Source organism: Taeniopygia guttata, chromosome 1 (assembly GCF_048771995.1).
Source record: "Taeniopygia guttata chromosome 1, bTaeGut7.mat, whole genome shotgun sequence".
Lineage (NCBI taxonomy): Eukaryota > Metazoa > Chordata > Aves > Passeriformes > Estrildidae > Taeniopygia > Taeniopygia guttata.
In genome coordinates, this window is record NC_133024.1 from 69,970,126 (window position 1) to 69,986,759 (window position 16,634).

A 16,634-nucleotide genomic window follows, 5' to 3' on the forward strand; every position below is an offset into this window, starting at 1 on the left:
GCTTGAGACTGTGTCCTTTCGTGCTGTCGTTTGTTGCCTGGGAGAAGAGGCCAATCCCTGCCTGGCTACACCCTCCTTTCGGATTACCTCTCTGCCAGCTCCGTCCGCTCCGGTTGTGCGGCGGCGCCGCTCCCGCCGGCGGGCCCGGGCCGGAGCTGCCCCCGCCCCGCGGCCTCGGGCCCGGCACTGCGCATGCGCGGCGCGGCCGCCGCGGCGCTTTCCGGGAAGATGTCGGCGGCGTGGAGAGCGGCGGTGGTGGCGGCCGCCCGAGCTCCGCTGCGGGGGCGGCTCGCCGGGATGCGGCCCCCGCGCAGCCAGCGCCGCCCGTCCGCATGGGGGGCCGCCGCCGCCGCTGCTCTGGTCGGGGGAGGCTGCCTGGCGGCGTGTTACAGCGGGCGGCCGCGCGTGTTCCCGACGGTCCTGGCTCAGGTAAGGCAGCAGCATCCCCGCTCCCGGCGGCGGGCAGGGCGCGCAGGGGTGGCTGTCGGCGGCCCGCAGGCGGGTCGGGGTCCGCGGTGCTCAGACCCCGTCATGAGGCGGGACTTGGCTGCGGGAGCCCTCCTGGCCCCGGTGGTGTGGCAGGTAATGCACGGCCCCGGCCCCCTTGGCATCAGCGCGTCACTTAGGCTGGGCAGCCTCGCCTCACCGGCGGCACTTCGCCCTTCTCCGCAGCGGGACACGGCAGGGTTTGCCTTAGCACGGAGCCTTTCCCCTCTCCCCTTGACAGCCCTGGTCGTGCAGAACGATGGACCGCTGCGTTTTGCACAGACACACGGCCTGTAGTGTGCTCCGCTTTTTGCTGGTAACTTTCAGAGGAAACTCCCACGGTGCCTGGTCTGCACGTCAGGTGCTGTTAGACATTCATGCACAGTTTTGCCTGTTAAAAAGAAAATATTTCACAAAAGTAATACTTTGTAATACTTTGTATGAAATGCACCACACAGAATGATTTCCTCTTGCCATGTCCAAAAGGTGTGTCCTGGATGCTAAAATGTGGTTTGCTTTGGATTTGTTCTGGGTGTTCAAGGACAGATTGTTATTGTTTACAATATAATCTTTGTACATTTTGGGTAATCACTCAACTTTATCCTTTTCATGGAGGCAGTGAGCTTCTTCCTGTTCTTCCTTCAGATAAGAAGTCACTGTCAATTAGAGTTGATTTGTTATTTCAGAGCTGGAAGACCTAAATGCTTTGTAGGCCAGAGGGTTTAGGTGTGATGGGGGAAGAGGTCAGTCTATGCTTGCAGTGCTATTCATCTACTTATATCTAAGAATTTTTGGAAGTATTCAACACTTTGTACCCTTTGATGTCTTATCTCTTAGCAGTGATTGAACAGGCTGAACTACAAGCAGATAAATAGCAGCTTTTATTCCTGAGGACAGCTTTTATTCCTGAGGACAACCTTTATTCCTGAGTCAAGAAAAAATAATTACTTTTTAAATTTTACTTTCTTAAAATATTGTATTCTTCATTGTGGAAAATACCTAAGCGACATCTTCTTAGAAAACTCACTTTTTATTAGATAGGCATTTTTCTAAATGGATTATCTAGTAGTCCTTGTTCCTTGGACAGCATGTGTTAAAATTTTAATTTTCTGTATCCATCTCCTTGTGAGAAAAGCTTCCATTACTCAGATATCCTACTGAAAATGTAGCTCCTACTTGTTCCTATTTGTTCCTTCGTTTAATAATGTGAAGTTTTTAAGCTGCATTGCATTATTTTTTTGAAAGTCTTGTCTTTGAGACCAATTTCATTAATGCATGGTACTCTTGCTTAAGTAGATGTGTATGTAGATATATATTAAAAGTGGGAAGTAATCACTTTTAAAAGGTGTTGAGTGAAGAGGTCTCATTCTGGTGCTGCTGTGTTATTGTGTAATGCATGGACAGGCCTATGAGTACACTTTTAATAATAAAGTATATAATATAATAATTCTCAGGAGGCAGTCTAAAAGTCTAGGACTTAGTTAACTGATTTGGTTTTGGTAACAGTAAATTGCTGGACTCTTCAAATGTTTATTCAATTTGAACTTTTCAGTTTTCCCGTAGAATGATTGTTGGAGAAGCTTATTCTCCAGATGTGTTGTACTCCATAATGCTGCAGGTAATGTACTGAGCTTTTAAAACCTATCTAAGAAATTACCATGCAGATCATAATGCTGCAAGTGGATTGTGAAAGCTATGAGCAGCAGTGATAGAGCCAAAGAGGCACGCCAAAAGTCTTTTAAGCAGTTTAGCTGCTGCTTGTGACTTCTGATTGATAGAAAATAGCCCAAAGTGCAACAGTGTTGAAATAAGTAGTCACCTTTATTACATGTTTTGAAGCTATCTTTTTCTCAGTTCAGAGATTGTGGAATTGTGGGATATGCAAATGCTTTGCACATTCTCATAGTGGATACCTTATTTTCTGTTATTATTCGTTTTCATTGTAGCTAATCTTAACCCGCCTTGCTTGAGCTTGTGCTGACAAACAATATTGAACTGTTTGTTCCTGTTGTAGTATGCTATGTAGTGGGAATGTTGACAGCATGGTGTGTGAATATTACAGGTCAAGGCAAGTATTTGAAATTAACAGCATAATTTTCATTATCTTTGTTTTAAAGGACTATGTAATGCAATTGTTTATACTTCTGTATCATCAACAAGACTTACTGGTTGGTCTTGAGAATGCAGTGAGATTATGATACAGTGCTTCCCAATGTTCCTTGGTAATATAGTTTGACTGTTGAATTGCTGCAAAATAGGTCGTAATTACTTAAAATATTTGACAAAGTGAAGTTGACAAAGTGACAATGTATCTCCATGCTGTAAATAACTAATATAATAATATTTTATGCTTTTCAGCAGCATAACATTATGTCTAAAAATTTCTGTCATTAAGACCAATATCATGTCTGTGTGTAAGCATAATTTGAGCCACTGAGTAATTTTCTTTCTTGTCCTGAGTTACCATCAGTAACTTCTTTGCAGAAAGACTTCACTGCAAACACTTCCTGTTTGTTTAGGTTAAGTAGTTGAAGTTGATAACTCTATTTAGATTTTCCATTTTTCTCACTAAAACTAATCTCTGTCAAAGTAATCAGACATCTTTCAGTTTTGACTTGTTACAGACAATTTCAGACATACAATTTCTAGTGAAGCTGGCAAACAACATGCCAAAGGTAAAGTTCTATAAATTTTGTACTTACTCTTTTTTTTTTTTATTATTATTCTAAAGCTTTTGAATATTCTAAAATCAAAGACTGATAGCTTTGGCACCTAGTTTCTTAAATCTATTTTTAATTCTTGTCCTTTCTTGCTGCTATAATGGGTTTAATCCTGCTCATATTGGTTAGGGGCACTTCTGACTTCTGCTCCTATTAAATGAAATCCAGCCTAACGCAGCATAATCCTGTATGAGTCTTTTCAGAATCAAAAGTCTTGCAGGGTCAGATAATATGTTTTCTTTTTGTGAGTTGTATGGATAGTTTCTGTTTTATTTTGTAGTGAAGTATGTTTGGTTACTGTATTTTAATAGAATTGTTTATTCCGACAATGACTTTTCAGTTCAGGGTTTTTTTTTTAAATTTTGGCCCAGGTTTTTTGTCACCATTTTCACTGCCAGTTACCCGTTCTTATGATGTACAGTAAGTGGTTAAATATCTCAGTAATATAACATTCTATATTTAATGTGATAATACCTCAGATGTAATCTTTCATGATTTCTGAAGTTGTTTTCATTCTCTATCTTCATTTGCTGACCCACTGTTTAGAAACATATAACATATGTTGGAGTAAGTCCTGAGTGTTGATGGTAAAACTCTACAAAGATTGATATAGCAAAATGAGCACAATATTTTTGAAATTTTTTCTTTGTAGATACCAGGTTTTGGTTCTATCTACACTAGTTATTTACCTGTGAAGCTACACTGACAATACCCAAACCAGATTAAAGCCTTTTCTGGAAAAAACTAGATCAATTTTTGGTTTTTAATAAAATTACCTCATCAGCTTGTTATCAAGAGGAAAAAAAAAAAAGAAGGGAGGGGGTAAGGGCTTTTGTTCTACTAGTGCAACTCAGAATGGGAATTTATGTTGAATTCACTAAAAGTGTTTCTACTGTTATGTTAACCTACACTTCTGGGTCAAAAATGTCCACGCTGCTCTGCACAGTGCATTGATATTATACAGGCTGCTTTTCTTTTTTACTAGTAGAATTCAAATGGCACAATGGTGTATGGTTTGTAACCATGATCAGACTTGGAATATTGTCTCTTGTGCCTTTATTCTCTCAGAGCACACAGTTTGTGATACTAACATTACCCACTCCAACTAAATTAGGAACTTTCCAAAAGACAACAGATTCGATCTTGGATGCGCACAAACTGCAAATGATAAGAAAATTCTGAGAAGCAGCAGGCTGCCAGAGGCAGTATATCCTGCCCCTGCTGAGTTTTTTATGGCCATGTTTAGGTCACTAGCTTCAGAAAGAATATAATTTGATTTGCCCTTGAAAAGTTGTGATCCCTGCAGCATGTCACAATTTGTGCTGAGTCTAAGTCACTGTTTTCTAAATGAGACTGACTAAAGTTGTTGCTAGCACATAGATAAAGCTTTATATGTGCAAAGTCTTGTCTGCTGATAAACATGACCATGTGTAAGCACTCTGTTTTTTAGGGTTGTGAGAGCATTAGCTGGTACTTAAATTTTTGATACTGCTTACTTGAGGTAAAGAGGAAATCATAACCTATTAACAGAAATTTTTGGGGTTTGTTACATGGTCATAGTCTAATTGGTTCTCTTTATCTTACCTTTTCTACTGCTGCTGTCTTGCATCAGCAATCTTCTTCAATTATTCCAGATCAGAGGAGACTCAATTTGTATCCTGGAGGTCTTTAATATATATGTTGTATCTGAGCATACTGAAAATATTAAGATAGTGCTTATAACAATTAACAAATGATTTGTGATAATTTGTAAGTATTTTAAGTGTCTGAAAATCTAATTTTATTTAAAATGCATTTATTGAAATAATTCTATTTTGGACTGCATTTTTTTTTATTTCAGTTTAAACTGCATTGAATGTTTAATCATTTTTTGATGATTTTGTCTATGATTCTTAAGAGAAGCAAAGATGGGAGTGGTGACTTTGTATGTCACACCACCCACACACTACATGGGAGTGGTGACACCCAGGTCACACAGAATGGAGTGGCAACTTTTTATGTCACAGCATGAAAACTGTTATTCTAAGCAACTGGGAGTAGAAAGCTTTGAGTGATTAAAACTAGAGCTTAGATTTGTTTTCCAGGTCTATATGTATACCCACCACGAAAATTTATTTTGGAACTATTGCCTTACACTTTTTAAAGAAACCAGAATACTGTAAAGATTCTCCCAATACTAGTTTGTTCACGGGACACCCCCTTGGTTCAGCCACTGTGGAAAGGTAAAATAGTATATAAACAAATCCTAGGGCTATGCAGAACCACAGCTCAAAGGATAATCTAGGGAGAGTGCATATATTAAATGTAATTTATCAGGGGTTTAGTAGAAGTCTCTGGACTCCCAGACTTGGAAGCTGATTAAAAAAAAATATTTAAAAAGTTTTGTAATCCTACCTGTGTTTTTTGGTGACACTTTGAGATTTGCACTGTGTCTCCAAAGAGATTGAGTGCTGAAACATAGTTGGTTTAGGCAAGTTCCAGTGTTTTGTGCATGGTTTTTTTCCTCAGGTAGAATTTCCAACCCAGATCAATAGAAAATTATCAAAATAATGTCTGCTATAAGCACATTCTGTCCGATGTATATTTGCTTGATTGCCAACTTCTGGCAAAAACGTGTGAACTACATGTGCTTCCAAAACAATTGTTATTAGTCGTATACAGATCAAAACAGCATTTTGTTTAAATAATTTAAATGATTTTCTACAGAGCAGTGGAAGGAAGAAGTGCATAGCTCTGGGATTTTAGTAGGTTTTTCACACATCCTTAGTAACCAGGACAACTTTGTGACCTAAGTTATGCTTACACTGCTTGTAGGCCACACTTTCTCACTCATTATACTTAAGATTTTTTGGTTGATTTGTTTTGTTTTGTAACAAAAACCAGTTATTTTAATAATAACTGATTTTAATTTTAACAACAGATAGTGTTATTTAGGAATCTATGCATAATAAGCACATATGCAGGATTTTTGGCCAGATAAAAATATACATGTGGTGTTTGAATTCAGTCACCAAATAGAAAAAAAGAGTGTATTTCTTATACATTAGTAACGATTCCTACAAAGTTACACATTAGTGCTTTGAATTGTGAGACACTGATGTATTGTGTTAGAATGGGAATTTTTGTGAGGGTATCTTTGCCTGTTTCATGCTGGAAAAAGAACATTGCTGTTGAGATGAGATATCTTGATAAATTTAGAACCTGGGATAAAATTGCATAAGGATTTGTAATGATGTATAGAATCGCCTGGAGGGAGGAATGTGGTTCTAAAATAAAACCTTAAAGGATATGTGCAGTCTAAGAAACATACAAGAAGATTCTTATGTTTACTCTGTCATCAAAAGGAAAAGGTTGCCTACTTTTGTTGGTGCAGAAATCCCAGGATAGGTTCTTTTCTCCTAAGCAATACTTTGTTTATCTTCAAGTCTTTTTTCCATTAGAAATTAATGGAGAATGCAGATGCACATAGACGATTACTGAGATGCTCACTAAGTAAAATTAAGCATGTCTGCATCATAACTTTAACATGCTTTTGAAACTTAATGCAAATGTTTGTAATCCACATCAAGCAAGCTGCTCAGTGATGGCTCACAGGCCACAGAAAAGCCTCACAGTGGAATTCAGTTTGTGTGAATCTGACCACATGGTTACATTATGAATTCTTAAAATCTATGTAGTAAAACAATGCCATGTAAAAATAATGAAAATTACCATTGTTTTGTGGGTTGGAGCATCTTTAAGCAAGGATTGTTTGTTTATTTATTTGGGTTTTTAAATCCCCTGCTTTACAACTTCCTTAAAGGAAGGGACAGCTTCCTCAAAATGTTGTCCTTCTGTCTTTGCATCTTACTTTGCTGCTGGTTATTGTTCTGCTTACTGTCTTACACTGTTCTGAGTGGCAGTACGCAGCACACAATGGTTCCCTGCACAGCCTTAGATTTCTGTTCTGCTTGTAGCATGGTTGGAGAAGTCTTAGAGTATTGTTACTGCATCTTCAGGTTGTGTCCTTGAACCATCTACAAGATGGAGCCTTTAAATTTTCCTGAAGAAGGATGTGCAAGACTTGCAGCCTGTGGAGGAGGCCCCAGTTGGATTCAAGGTGCTTTGAACACCTCTGGTGTTCCTTTCTAGCAGTGCCCAGAACTAGAGAGGCTCCTTATTCAGCTGTGGCAAGCTGCAGGCAGTGCTCTTCCTGATATGTGGCAGCATCCATCTCTCTGCCAGCTTCATGGTTTATTTTCCATTGTATCTTCACTGCTATATTTATTATCTCAATAAATATTACCAAAGAAAAAGTTGTCATAGATCATGACAAGGCAGTCAAGGCAGTAGGTAAATGCATTCAATACTGCCTGTTACTGAACAGGAAATGGGTAGTCATTTTTTAATTAAATTATTCAGATACCTGTAGTCTATGGCTATGAAAGAGACAGTTTAACGTAATTTATGCATGTGCCTTCTAACTCAGGTATATCATGTGAATATATTCCTATTAATTTTTTTCCTCTATTGTGCATCTAGAAGTAGATGAAGTACTACAATTGGTTTGGTTCTGAGTTTAAATTACTTGCAAAATTGTTGCCTCTGAACTAATCTTTAATGAATGAGTTTTGGGTACTAGTTTCAAAATATTCCGGAAATAGTGGAGCTCAAAACCCTTTTTAAGCATTGATAAATATGCAATTAGATTGCTAGTTCAGCCTATCCCAATATTTTTTCTTTTCCTTAAATGTGCTTCAGGATTTCTGAAACTGTTCCTTTGTGCAACCAATGAGGGTAACCTTAGCTACCTCTTGTTTTATTCTGTATTTCACTGTGTTATGGAAATACTGTATGTATCAGGTATCCATCAAGTAGTCTAAATCAATAACTGGGTTATTAAATATATCACAAGTATCATTCTCAGCATTAGTGACATACAGACATTGTCATGTTATGTGCCTAAAATAGAATGTGGTATAGAGAGGTTGGAATCTCTAGGACCATGATGTTATAATTAATTATACCCTTAAATATTACTTATATATGTGAATTTGTTTTACAACTTTAAATATACAATATCTTTTTCAGCTTTTTGAATGTGAATATTTACATCCTTAAGTTCCTGGCTTTGAAAATATTTACATTTATTCCCTTCTCTTTGTGCACAGAGATTCTTTGTGCAGGTGTCTTCATTGATACTAAAACAACATGATGTAAAATGTAATCCTAGAGGTCAAGGTTAAAATTTAACTATCTATCTTTCATCTGATCTGTCACCTTTTCCTTGAATTCACTCTTGCTATATGACTTCAGTGATTAAATAAAATCTAACTAACATTCCTTCTAGGCACTTTGATACATGTGGACAGATGGGGTGAGTTAAGCTGCATGGTTTTGTGCTTTTAGCTAATGTAGTAAAAGGTTAGTGCTTGAGAGTCTTTGGCTGTTTATGTTAATGGACAAACATAAACAGATAAGAAAATAGCTTGCCTGAAAACAAAACAAAAAAAAATAGATTGATTAGAAAGAATTGCACAAAATAATATTCTGATTTTTAACAAAGAACCTCAAGAAGAAACTAGCATTTATTTACTGGTGATACAAGACTTTTTCTCCAGTAAATACAGTAGATGGTTTCAACATAGATATTATAAAGTTTCTTTTTTATTTGGTTTCTTAGATGGAAACTCTGTTTGCCTTTATTTTTCCTAGAAACTTTGAGCTTATTGATAATTACCTTTTTTTTTTTTTTTTTTTTGGGAAGAAGTGCTTTGTTCTGTGCAAGCAGTAGTGACTGTTTTCCCATTGCTGTTGTTTTGTACTGTTTTCCAAATGCATTTGCTGGGTTAGCATGAGAGCTCTGTATTGAACTTACTTGTAGACTTTTGTGTAACATTGTGGCTGACTGAAGATGGTTATTCCTGGCAAGTAAGTGGCTCAGCATTTTGGAAACATAATCTAGCCAGAAAGAACAAATAACTCAGAATCTAGTTTAAGTAATCATCAAAGATAAATGACAGATGGAACTATGTGAAATGCTCATTCAGAACATGTGTAGTAGCCTATAGCTCCTTGCTGCTACTCACCAAGCTTTTTATTACACATACTGAAAGACAAGAGAAAGGAGTCTTGTCAGCTTCAAACACCAGATGTCATTTCAAGTAGTTCCTCAAGGTTTGTGTCCCCTTTAGGATAGGAGAAATTTCAAGAGTGACTTTCTCGCCCTCGTATAGTCTATGAAAAGCATTTATAGCAGATGTAGCTAATAAATATTATAGGTACCGATACTTTGTAATATTAAAACAACGTATACTGAGCTGCATATCAAGCTATGTACATATCTATAATGTAAATTTATACTTTATATATATTAGTAAGGATGTGTATGCATATGTATAAAATATACTTAAAATACAGACTATGTGACTACAATAATAAAAAAAACCAAGAATGTGCTAATGGAGAAATGATGGGATTTATTTTGAAAGTTTCTAGTCTAAATGGCCAGATATGCTTAGAATTTAAAGGATGAAATCTGCCTGAAGTTTTACCAAAACCTTCCTCTGGTGGCCCTGTAAGAAGCAGATCTGTGTGCTGCCAGATCAGGCTGAGCTTTGAACTTTACTGCATGGGCTTGATGATGTGAGATCTTGCCAAGGAGAAAAGCACGAAGTTCTGTTGTGTTGCATTGCTCACTGTGGTGAAATGGGCTTTGTAATTATATTTTATGATCTCACAAATGCCAAAATGAACTTTCTTTTTCAGTAGAGAAAAGTATTAATGGTTATGTATTGACCGCATTATCTGACAATCTGCTTCTCCTTTTATAAAACCTTGAAAATTAGAAGATACCAAACCTTAATAGCATAGCTGACAGAATAATTGGTTTGGAAATACAGTACAGCTTCTGCACCAGTCCTCTCTAGGCCTGTTTTTGAAGCAACTGTGGACTTGTCTAGTAATTTGGTGTTTTTAATGGCAATGCAAAATCAAAATTATATTTATTATTATATGGCATGGAGACTAAGAAAATGCTCTTTACTTTATAGCCTTATATTGTTTAAATGCATAGAGACAGTGGTCTCAGTAGCCTGGGATTGTCACAATGAAATGTTTTCCCTTGCTCATTACACTCTAATGACTTTCCCTTGGGTTATAGTTCTTACTTGGAAATGCAGTAAAGCTGATGGATAAAACATCTGGCACCTTTTTTACTGAAAAATACACTTGGTCTTAGGCATCAGGGAATACAGTAGTATCACTGCTGTCTTTGGGAATAAGCAAATAATTACAGGCTTCTGCTGAAGATGGGAAACAGCAGGAATAAACATTGTCATCTCCAAAAGATGAAAAGCACAATACACAACATGCATCAATTTAAAACCAGCATTTCCCAGATCAATTTAGATTATTTTATCTAATGTAAAGAATTAATATTAAATCTGTACTATTCAATATAGAACAAATGAGGAGAACTGATGCTTGACTTAGTTGTTCACATTACAGTTGCAGAATAAGCTCAGTTGAAAGGGACCCTGAAGGATCATCAAATTCAACTCCTGGCCCTGCACAGGACGATGCCCAAGAGTCACACCATGTGCTCAAAGTACCATCCAAACACTTATTGAACTCATTAAGGCTTGGTGCTGTGGTTCTTAGATGTTCTTCATGAGATCCATCTCCACTTAAGAGAAGCTTTTCTACTTTTTGTTGTCATGGTTTAACCCCAGTTGGCAACTATGCATCTCAGAGCCTCTCATTCCCTCTCTTTTGGGGAAGAGAGTCAGAAGAATAAAGAGGAGAAAACTTGTAGGTTAGAATACAGACAGTACAATGTGTAGATGCTTTTTCTGCTCTTTGACTTCTTTTGTCTCCCATTACCTTCTTCTAACCTTCCACCAGACTATCTGCAGTTCATGCTGCTATTTTTTGTTTACTTAAGTGAGAATTTTTTGAGCTCTGTGAACTCTTTTTATTTGACCTGGATGTAGTCAGACATTCCCATATGGAAACTTCTCAACAGAATCTTAAAATATGTTGGGATTAAGTTATAATAGTGAAAAATGCTCTATTTTGTCATATACAGTCAAAATGTGTCTTGTAAATTATCATTCCAATTAAATCAACTTCTGTATTATATCACAGCTGGAGATTGTTTTATAGCTTGGTTGTTATTGTATGTGTGTGTTACTGTTGCAGTATTTCTTCTTCTGGGAAAAAAAACCCCAATTGTTAATTGTTTCACATAGAGCTGTAGTTAGCACTTCTGTAAATAAATTTATGCTTGTCTTTTTGAGCTCTTATCAGGAAATTTCTTGAATATGAGTACTAAAGTTCTAAAAAGTCATAAGTAGCAGCATTTAGGCTGTGACCTCTGGGAAGGACTCCATATGGAAAACAAAAATGGCAAAAACTAAAGAAAGTCTTCAGTTTCTGGTTTTAAAAAATCCATTAAAACTTAAAATTTTAATTTAGCTGAAGAACCATCATGACTGGTAGACAGTGTAAAGGGTATAAAATTACTATTCCTAGAACACAGTGTTTTTTCTGAATATACCAATTGAATGTAATATTCCTACTCTATCTTCATGAAAACTACATTGGGAAATTGCTGACATACTTTTTTCCCAACTATGGTTAAATTTGGAAAATTGGCAATATCACATTACCAAATGGGGTTGCATTGTTATTCTTTAATTTTAAGATTTGTATTCTTATTTCTCTTCAGCCTCAAAAATGAAAAAATAATGAAAAGTCTAAATATTTAGGTGCACCAGAAGTGTTGGATGTGTTAATTGGGCAGACTTTGTGTAGCAATAAATACTGTATTGTTTATATTAACAAGCCTATCAAAAAGAATGCACTTCCGCTGATAATACACCATTTGTTTACTGAGTGTTTTTCATGGGTGCCTCACTTTATAATCTCCAGTGCTGAGACCCTTGACAGTACTGCTTCTTGTAATGACAGCAGTGCAATCAAGATGCATTGTCAGAAATCATGGAATTGTAGCCAGATTCCTTGGTGTAAAACTTTTAAGGGTTTATATGGTGTTCTAGTACAGATGGATTTTTCCTTGCAGAGTACACTTATTCTCTCTGGCAGTGGTAAGAGGTACCACTTCCAGTATCGAAGAGTACTGGTACTGACAGCAAACAAGGAGTGATATCTCAGGAGTCATCACAAGTCTGAGTCCTTTGTGGGTAGGATTTGTGAGACTGTAGTGTGGAAGTAATGGGGCATCGTTATTCCTTCTTCATCCCCTGTAGCCTGTGGGTTAGGTCACTCTCCCTCCATAACTTCCAGGAGCAGCAGACTCCATTGAGGAACTGCTCTGCCAGCAGGAGGCAAGACTGCTTCCATTGCTGAAGCAAAGGCTGTTCTGGGCTCAGCTTTGAATGCAGAGTTAGAAGGTGATAAGTAATGGAAAGCAGACACGGTGGCTCTGGGCCAGGCTGCATGGGGATTAAATTCTGGATGTTGTATTAATAGGATGGAATGAGACCCTTCCATACACAGTTCAGCTGTGTGTGTGTGTGTGTATGGCTGTGTATCACCTCGATGAATTCATGTTACACACATCCAGTTCTGGCCATTGGAAGTGCCCAGCTGATCTGACTAGACCACTGTAAGTGGATTTAGAAGTTGCTTGCAGTTCTTCAAAGTGTGTAAAACTTCATGCATACGGTGTTCCTTGCCATTCTGGAGGTCACAGCAAAGCTATTATCCTGCTGTGTCAGACCTGGAGATCGTAAGTTTCCCTTCACTGCATGCTCCTGGGGTGTTTCTGGCCCGTTGAGTGTCCCTGTGTTTGGCAAAAGAAAGATGGTGGACCCAACATCCTTTATTTGAGCAGCTTCTGTAACTGGGAAGATTGCACAAGCTTTTGATCACCACACCAATCAGTAGACTGTATCTTTTTCTGTTGGTAAACTTTGAATAGACAGATGATGAGTTTCTGATGGGGATAAGGTTATGTTGACATAACCATGAGACATTAAATTATGCACTTTTTATTGTGGATAGGGTGTTGGTCCTTCAGGCCATAATTTGCAAAGAGCAGAGACCGTTAATAGTTTTCATAAGAATTTGAAGGTAACATAGCAACACTATGCATAGCATGCCTATGCATCTTAATTTTTGTTATTCATAAAATAGGTATCCATGCCACGGGCAGGAGCACCTCCTGCTAGACTAGGTTGCTCAAGGCCTTATCCAGCCTGGCCTTGAAGACCACCAGGAATGGGGCATCCACAACTTCTCTAGGCAACCAGTTCCAGTATCTCACCACCCTCACAGTAAAGAATTTCTTCCTAATATCCAGCCTACATTTCGTCTAAGTCTGTGCCCATTACTCCTTGTCCTATCACTGCTGTTCGTGAGAAGGAATCTCTGTCCAGCTTCCCTGTAGGCCCCCTTCAGACACCAGAAGGTTTCTATGAGGTCTCCACACAACCTTCTCTTCCGCAGGCTCAACAGCCCCAGCTTTCTCAGACTGTCTTCATAGGTCAGGTGCTCTGGTCTCCTATCAACTACATGGCCTCCTCTGGACTTTCCAGCAAGTCCATGTCCTTCTGTTGGGAGCACCATTGCTGTGCTGGACTCACCAGAGCAGAGCAGAGGGACACACTTCCCTCCCTCATCCTTTTGGCCATGCTGCTTTGGATGCAGGATGCAGTTGGCTTCTTGGGATACAAATGCACATTGACAGCTCATGTTGAGTTTTTCATCAACCATACCTCAAGTTCTTCTTCACAGGGCTGTTTTTAATGATGCCTTTTAATATTTTATTGGTATCAAATGCTTTGCTGGTATTCATAATTAAACTAAATGGAAGTATTGTTGTATAAATACACTTTACTTCAGCGTTTAGACTTTAGAGTCAAGCATAGGAAGAGCTTTGATGCGTTCTTTGGTGGCACTTGTTACATCAGAAGGGGAGAAACTTTACTGAAGAGCCACGGTGCACTTCTTAATTGTGAAAAACAAGTAATGGAAGAAAGTCTGTAAAAATTGACAACTGCTGTAATCTTGTAGAATTCCTAGCTGGCTATCCTTTTAATATCCTTCTCCTTTCCTAATAGTATGGGTTTCCTCCATGTGACTTATTTTCTTGATTTGTTGAGGGCTTGTGACCTTCAGAGAGAAAGGGGGAGAGGATCACTTCCCATGCTGAAGCAGCTTGAGAAGATCTTAAGTTTGGAAAAAAAAAAAAAGTGAGAGGGAATTTTTGTTACATGGAAATAGTTTAGCTATATAAACTTAGATTGTCTTTATGTCAGTTGGTTTTTTAGTATCCTGTATGTTGAAATAATTGCTAATAATGGGGTTCTCATGTACTGCAGCAAAACATGTATAAGCTTATGATACCTGAGCTATGAATCTATGAATTGAGATTTTTCTCTTGGAATAAAAATAAAAGGTCCCCCCACTTTTTTTTTTTTTTTTTTTTTTTTTTGTGGGTGCATGGGAGTGTAGTGTTGCAATTCATTTTTTTCCTAATTCTTCTCCTTATTAGCATAGGAATGAACAGCTGTGTTTGTAATGCCAGGCTTGGCATGGAGTTTTAGTGGCCTTGTTAAAAGCAACAAGGCTGCACCTCAGCATAATAACTGTGCTAGTGAGTCCTGGGCACCTGCATTTCTCTACAGAAAGCCTCAGACTCTTCTGTAGTAGTAAGTTTGCTGCAGAATGGGCAGGAGTTTTTTTTTCCAGTTAGTTTTTTTCCCATTGAAAACAAAACAGATGGTTGTAGTCTGCAAAGTAGGAATACGGTTGTTTTGACAATATTAGGAAGATTTCTACTGCATACAACAGGAATCGAGAGGAGAAGTAATTTTTCAGAATAAAGAAAGTCTGAAAGTTGGAATATTATCTATTTTGTCTCAAATCCATGATATGTATACAGCAAAACACAAAATTCAGTCTGCATCTTTCAGATTGGATAAGCATGTTATCAACCAACTTACTGTGTGTGCTGGTTCAATTAAAAAAAAAAAAAAAGGCACTTTCTGGAGAGTTGTCTTTTTCTTTTCCTAAGTAAAAATATTTAGGTTTTTGTGGTACTGCTAGTCTGGGATGGAAATATGATTGTTTGGGGACTAGAGAAAAAGAGAGGCACAGAATTTCGAAGGTACACTATTTCTCAACCAGATTTGGGTACAACTGGGTACAGCAAATAAACACAACTGAAGAAAAAGTAAATCAGTTTTGAAAGGAAATGTATCATTATCTTTTCTCTATTCTCTGTTTACTAAGAACTTCTTGAGAAGGACTATTTTTTCCTGAGACAGTCAAAATAACTATTTTTGAGTCAAAAAGAATGGGTTTTGGGGTCATTTAGAGGAATCGTATGCAGATAGCTTGATATTCAAAGTACAGGCAATTCAGTGTAACTTATGTAAGCATCTGTGTGACTTGTACTGTTAGTTTAATTTGCTATTTTTAAAACAGTATTAGATTAGCACTGGGAAGATAGCACAATAATTTACCAAGTGCTAAACTGGACTTAAAATCCTCCTTAATGGTATAGCCTAAAGTATGCATCTCAGTTGTGTTAAAGATACTAAAGTAAAAATAAAGAGGAGGAGGAAAGGCGTATCTCTGGTGTCAGAGAGGCATGTGGTAAGCTGTTGTATAAAGGGAAGGTAATGGATCTGCTTGGATTCCAGCCAGTGGTGCTGGACACCGGCATTCTGCTGAGGCACATTCCGGGGCATTAAGAGCAATCCCTGAGTGTGCTGAACCCTCTGCATAATTCATCTTCCCCATGGTCGACTCTGCCAGAGGCCAGGCACTCAGTGGAGGTAATTTCAGTACCAGTGCAACTTGTTGGTAGTCACTTTTTTAGTTCAGGGCAGTGTTTGTCTTCCAAACACTTGGACATGGATGAAGAGCTCCATTTGAATCTCCCATGCAGGCACTCTTTTTCGTCTTGCTGTTGCTTTGAACGGGTGTTGGATCTTGTCTCTGGTCTCAGTTTCTGGTTGTAAGCAAATCATCTTAAGAAGACGGCTTTTTAATCAATGTCTTATAAGTGCTATTTGGTTTAGTTGCAAAATAAAGTGGTGGTGGGATTGCCTTTCTGTCATGTTACCAGCTTACTCTGATACTAAAAGCTGTTTGCTACTTTACAGTGATACTAGAGGAAAAACTGTACGATGCATTTTTCTGAACACAAAGAGGAAGAACAGAAGGAAAAAGGCATTATCCATCAGTGCAAGGCACCTGTATATTTTAACAAGTAATAAAGCAACACAGTAAAACTCACACCCTAAAGGTGTCCACAATGGGAGTTTATATCCTCCAAACTAACAAAATATAAATATTTATAATGCTATAGGTTTTAATTTTGGCTTTTCGTGCTAACAGCTATGATTACTTTTCATTGTTTTTGAAAAGTTCTTTTGTAACAAGACCTTTTCGATAAATATCTTATGTCAAGCT

At 38.0% G+C, this 16,634-nt stretch overlaps 1 protein-coding gene across 2 annotated transcripts in view; it reads left to right on the forward strand.

The window, feature by feature from the left end:
- Nucleotides 1–88: 88 nt before the first annotated feature.
- Nucleotides 89–16,634, forward strand: part of MICU2 (mitochondrial calcium uptake 2) — a 134,423-nt gene continuing 117,877 nt past the window's right edge. For both annotated transcript variants that reach the window (XR_012056634.1, XM_030275367.4), the window contains exon 1: nucleotides 89–429. Coding sequence is in view for 1 of the 2 variants with exons in the window: in XM_030275367.4 (XP_030131227.3) it covers nucleotides 193–429 (237 nt within the window). In the remaining variant the exon portion in view is untranslated. The remainder of the gene's footprint in view (nucleotides 430–16,634) is intronic.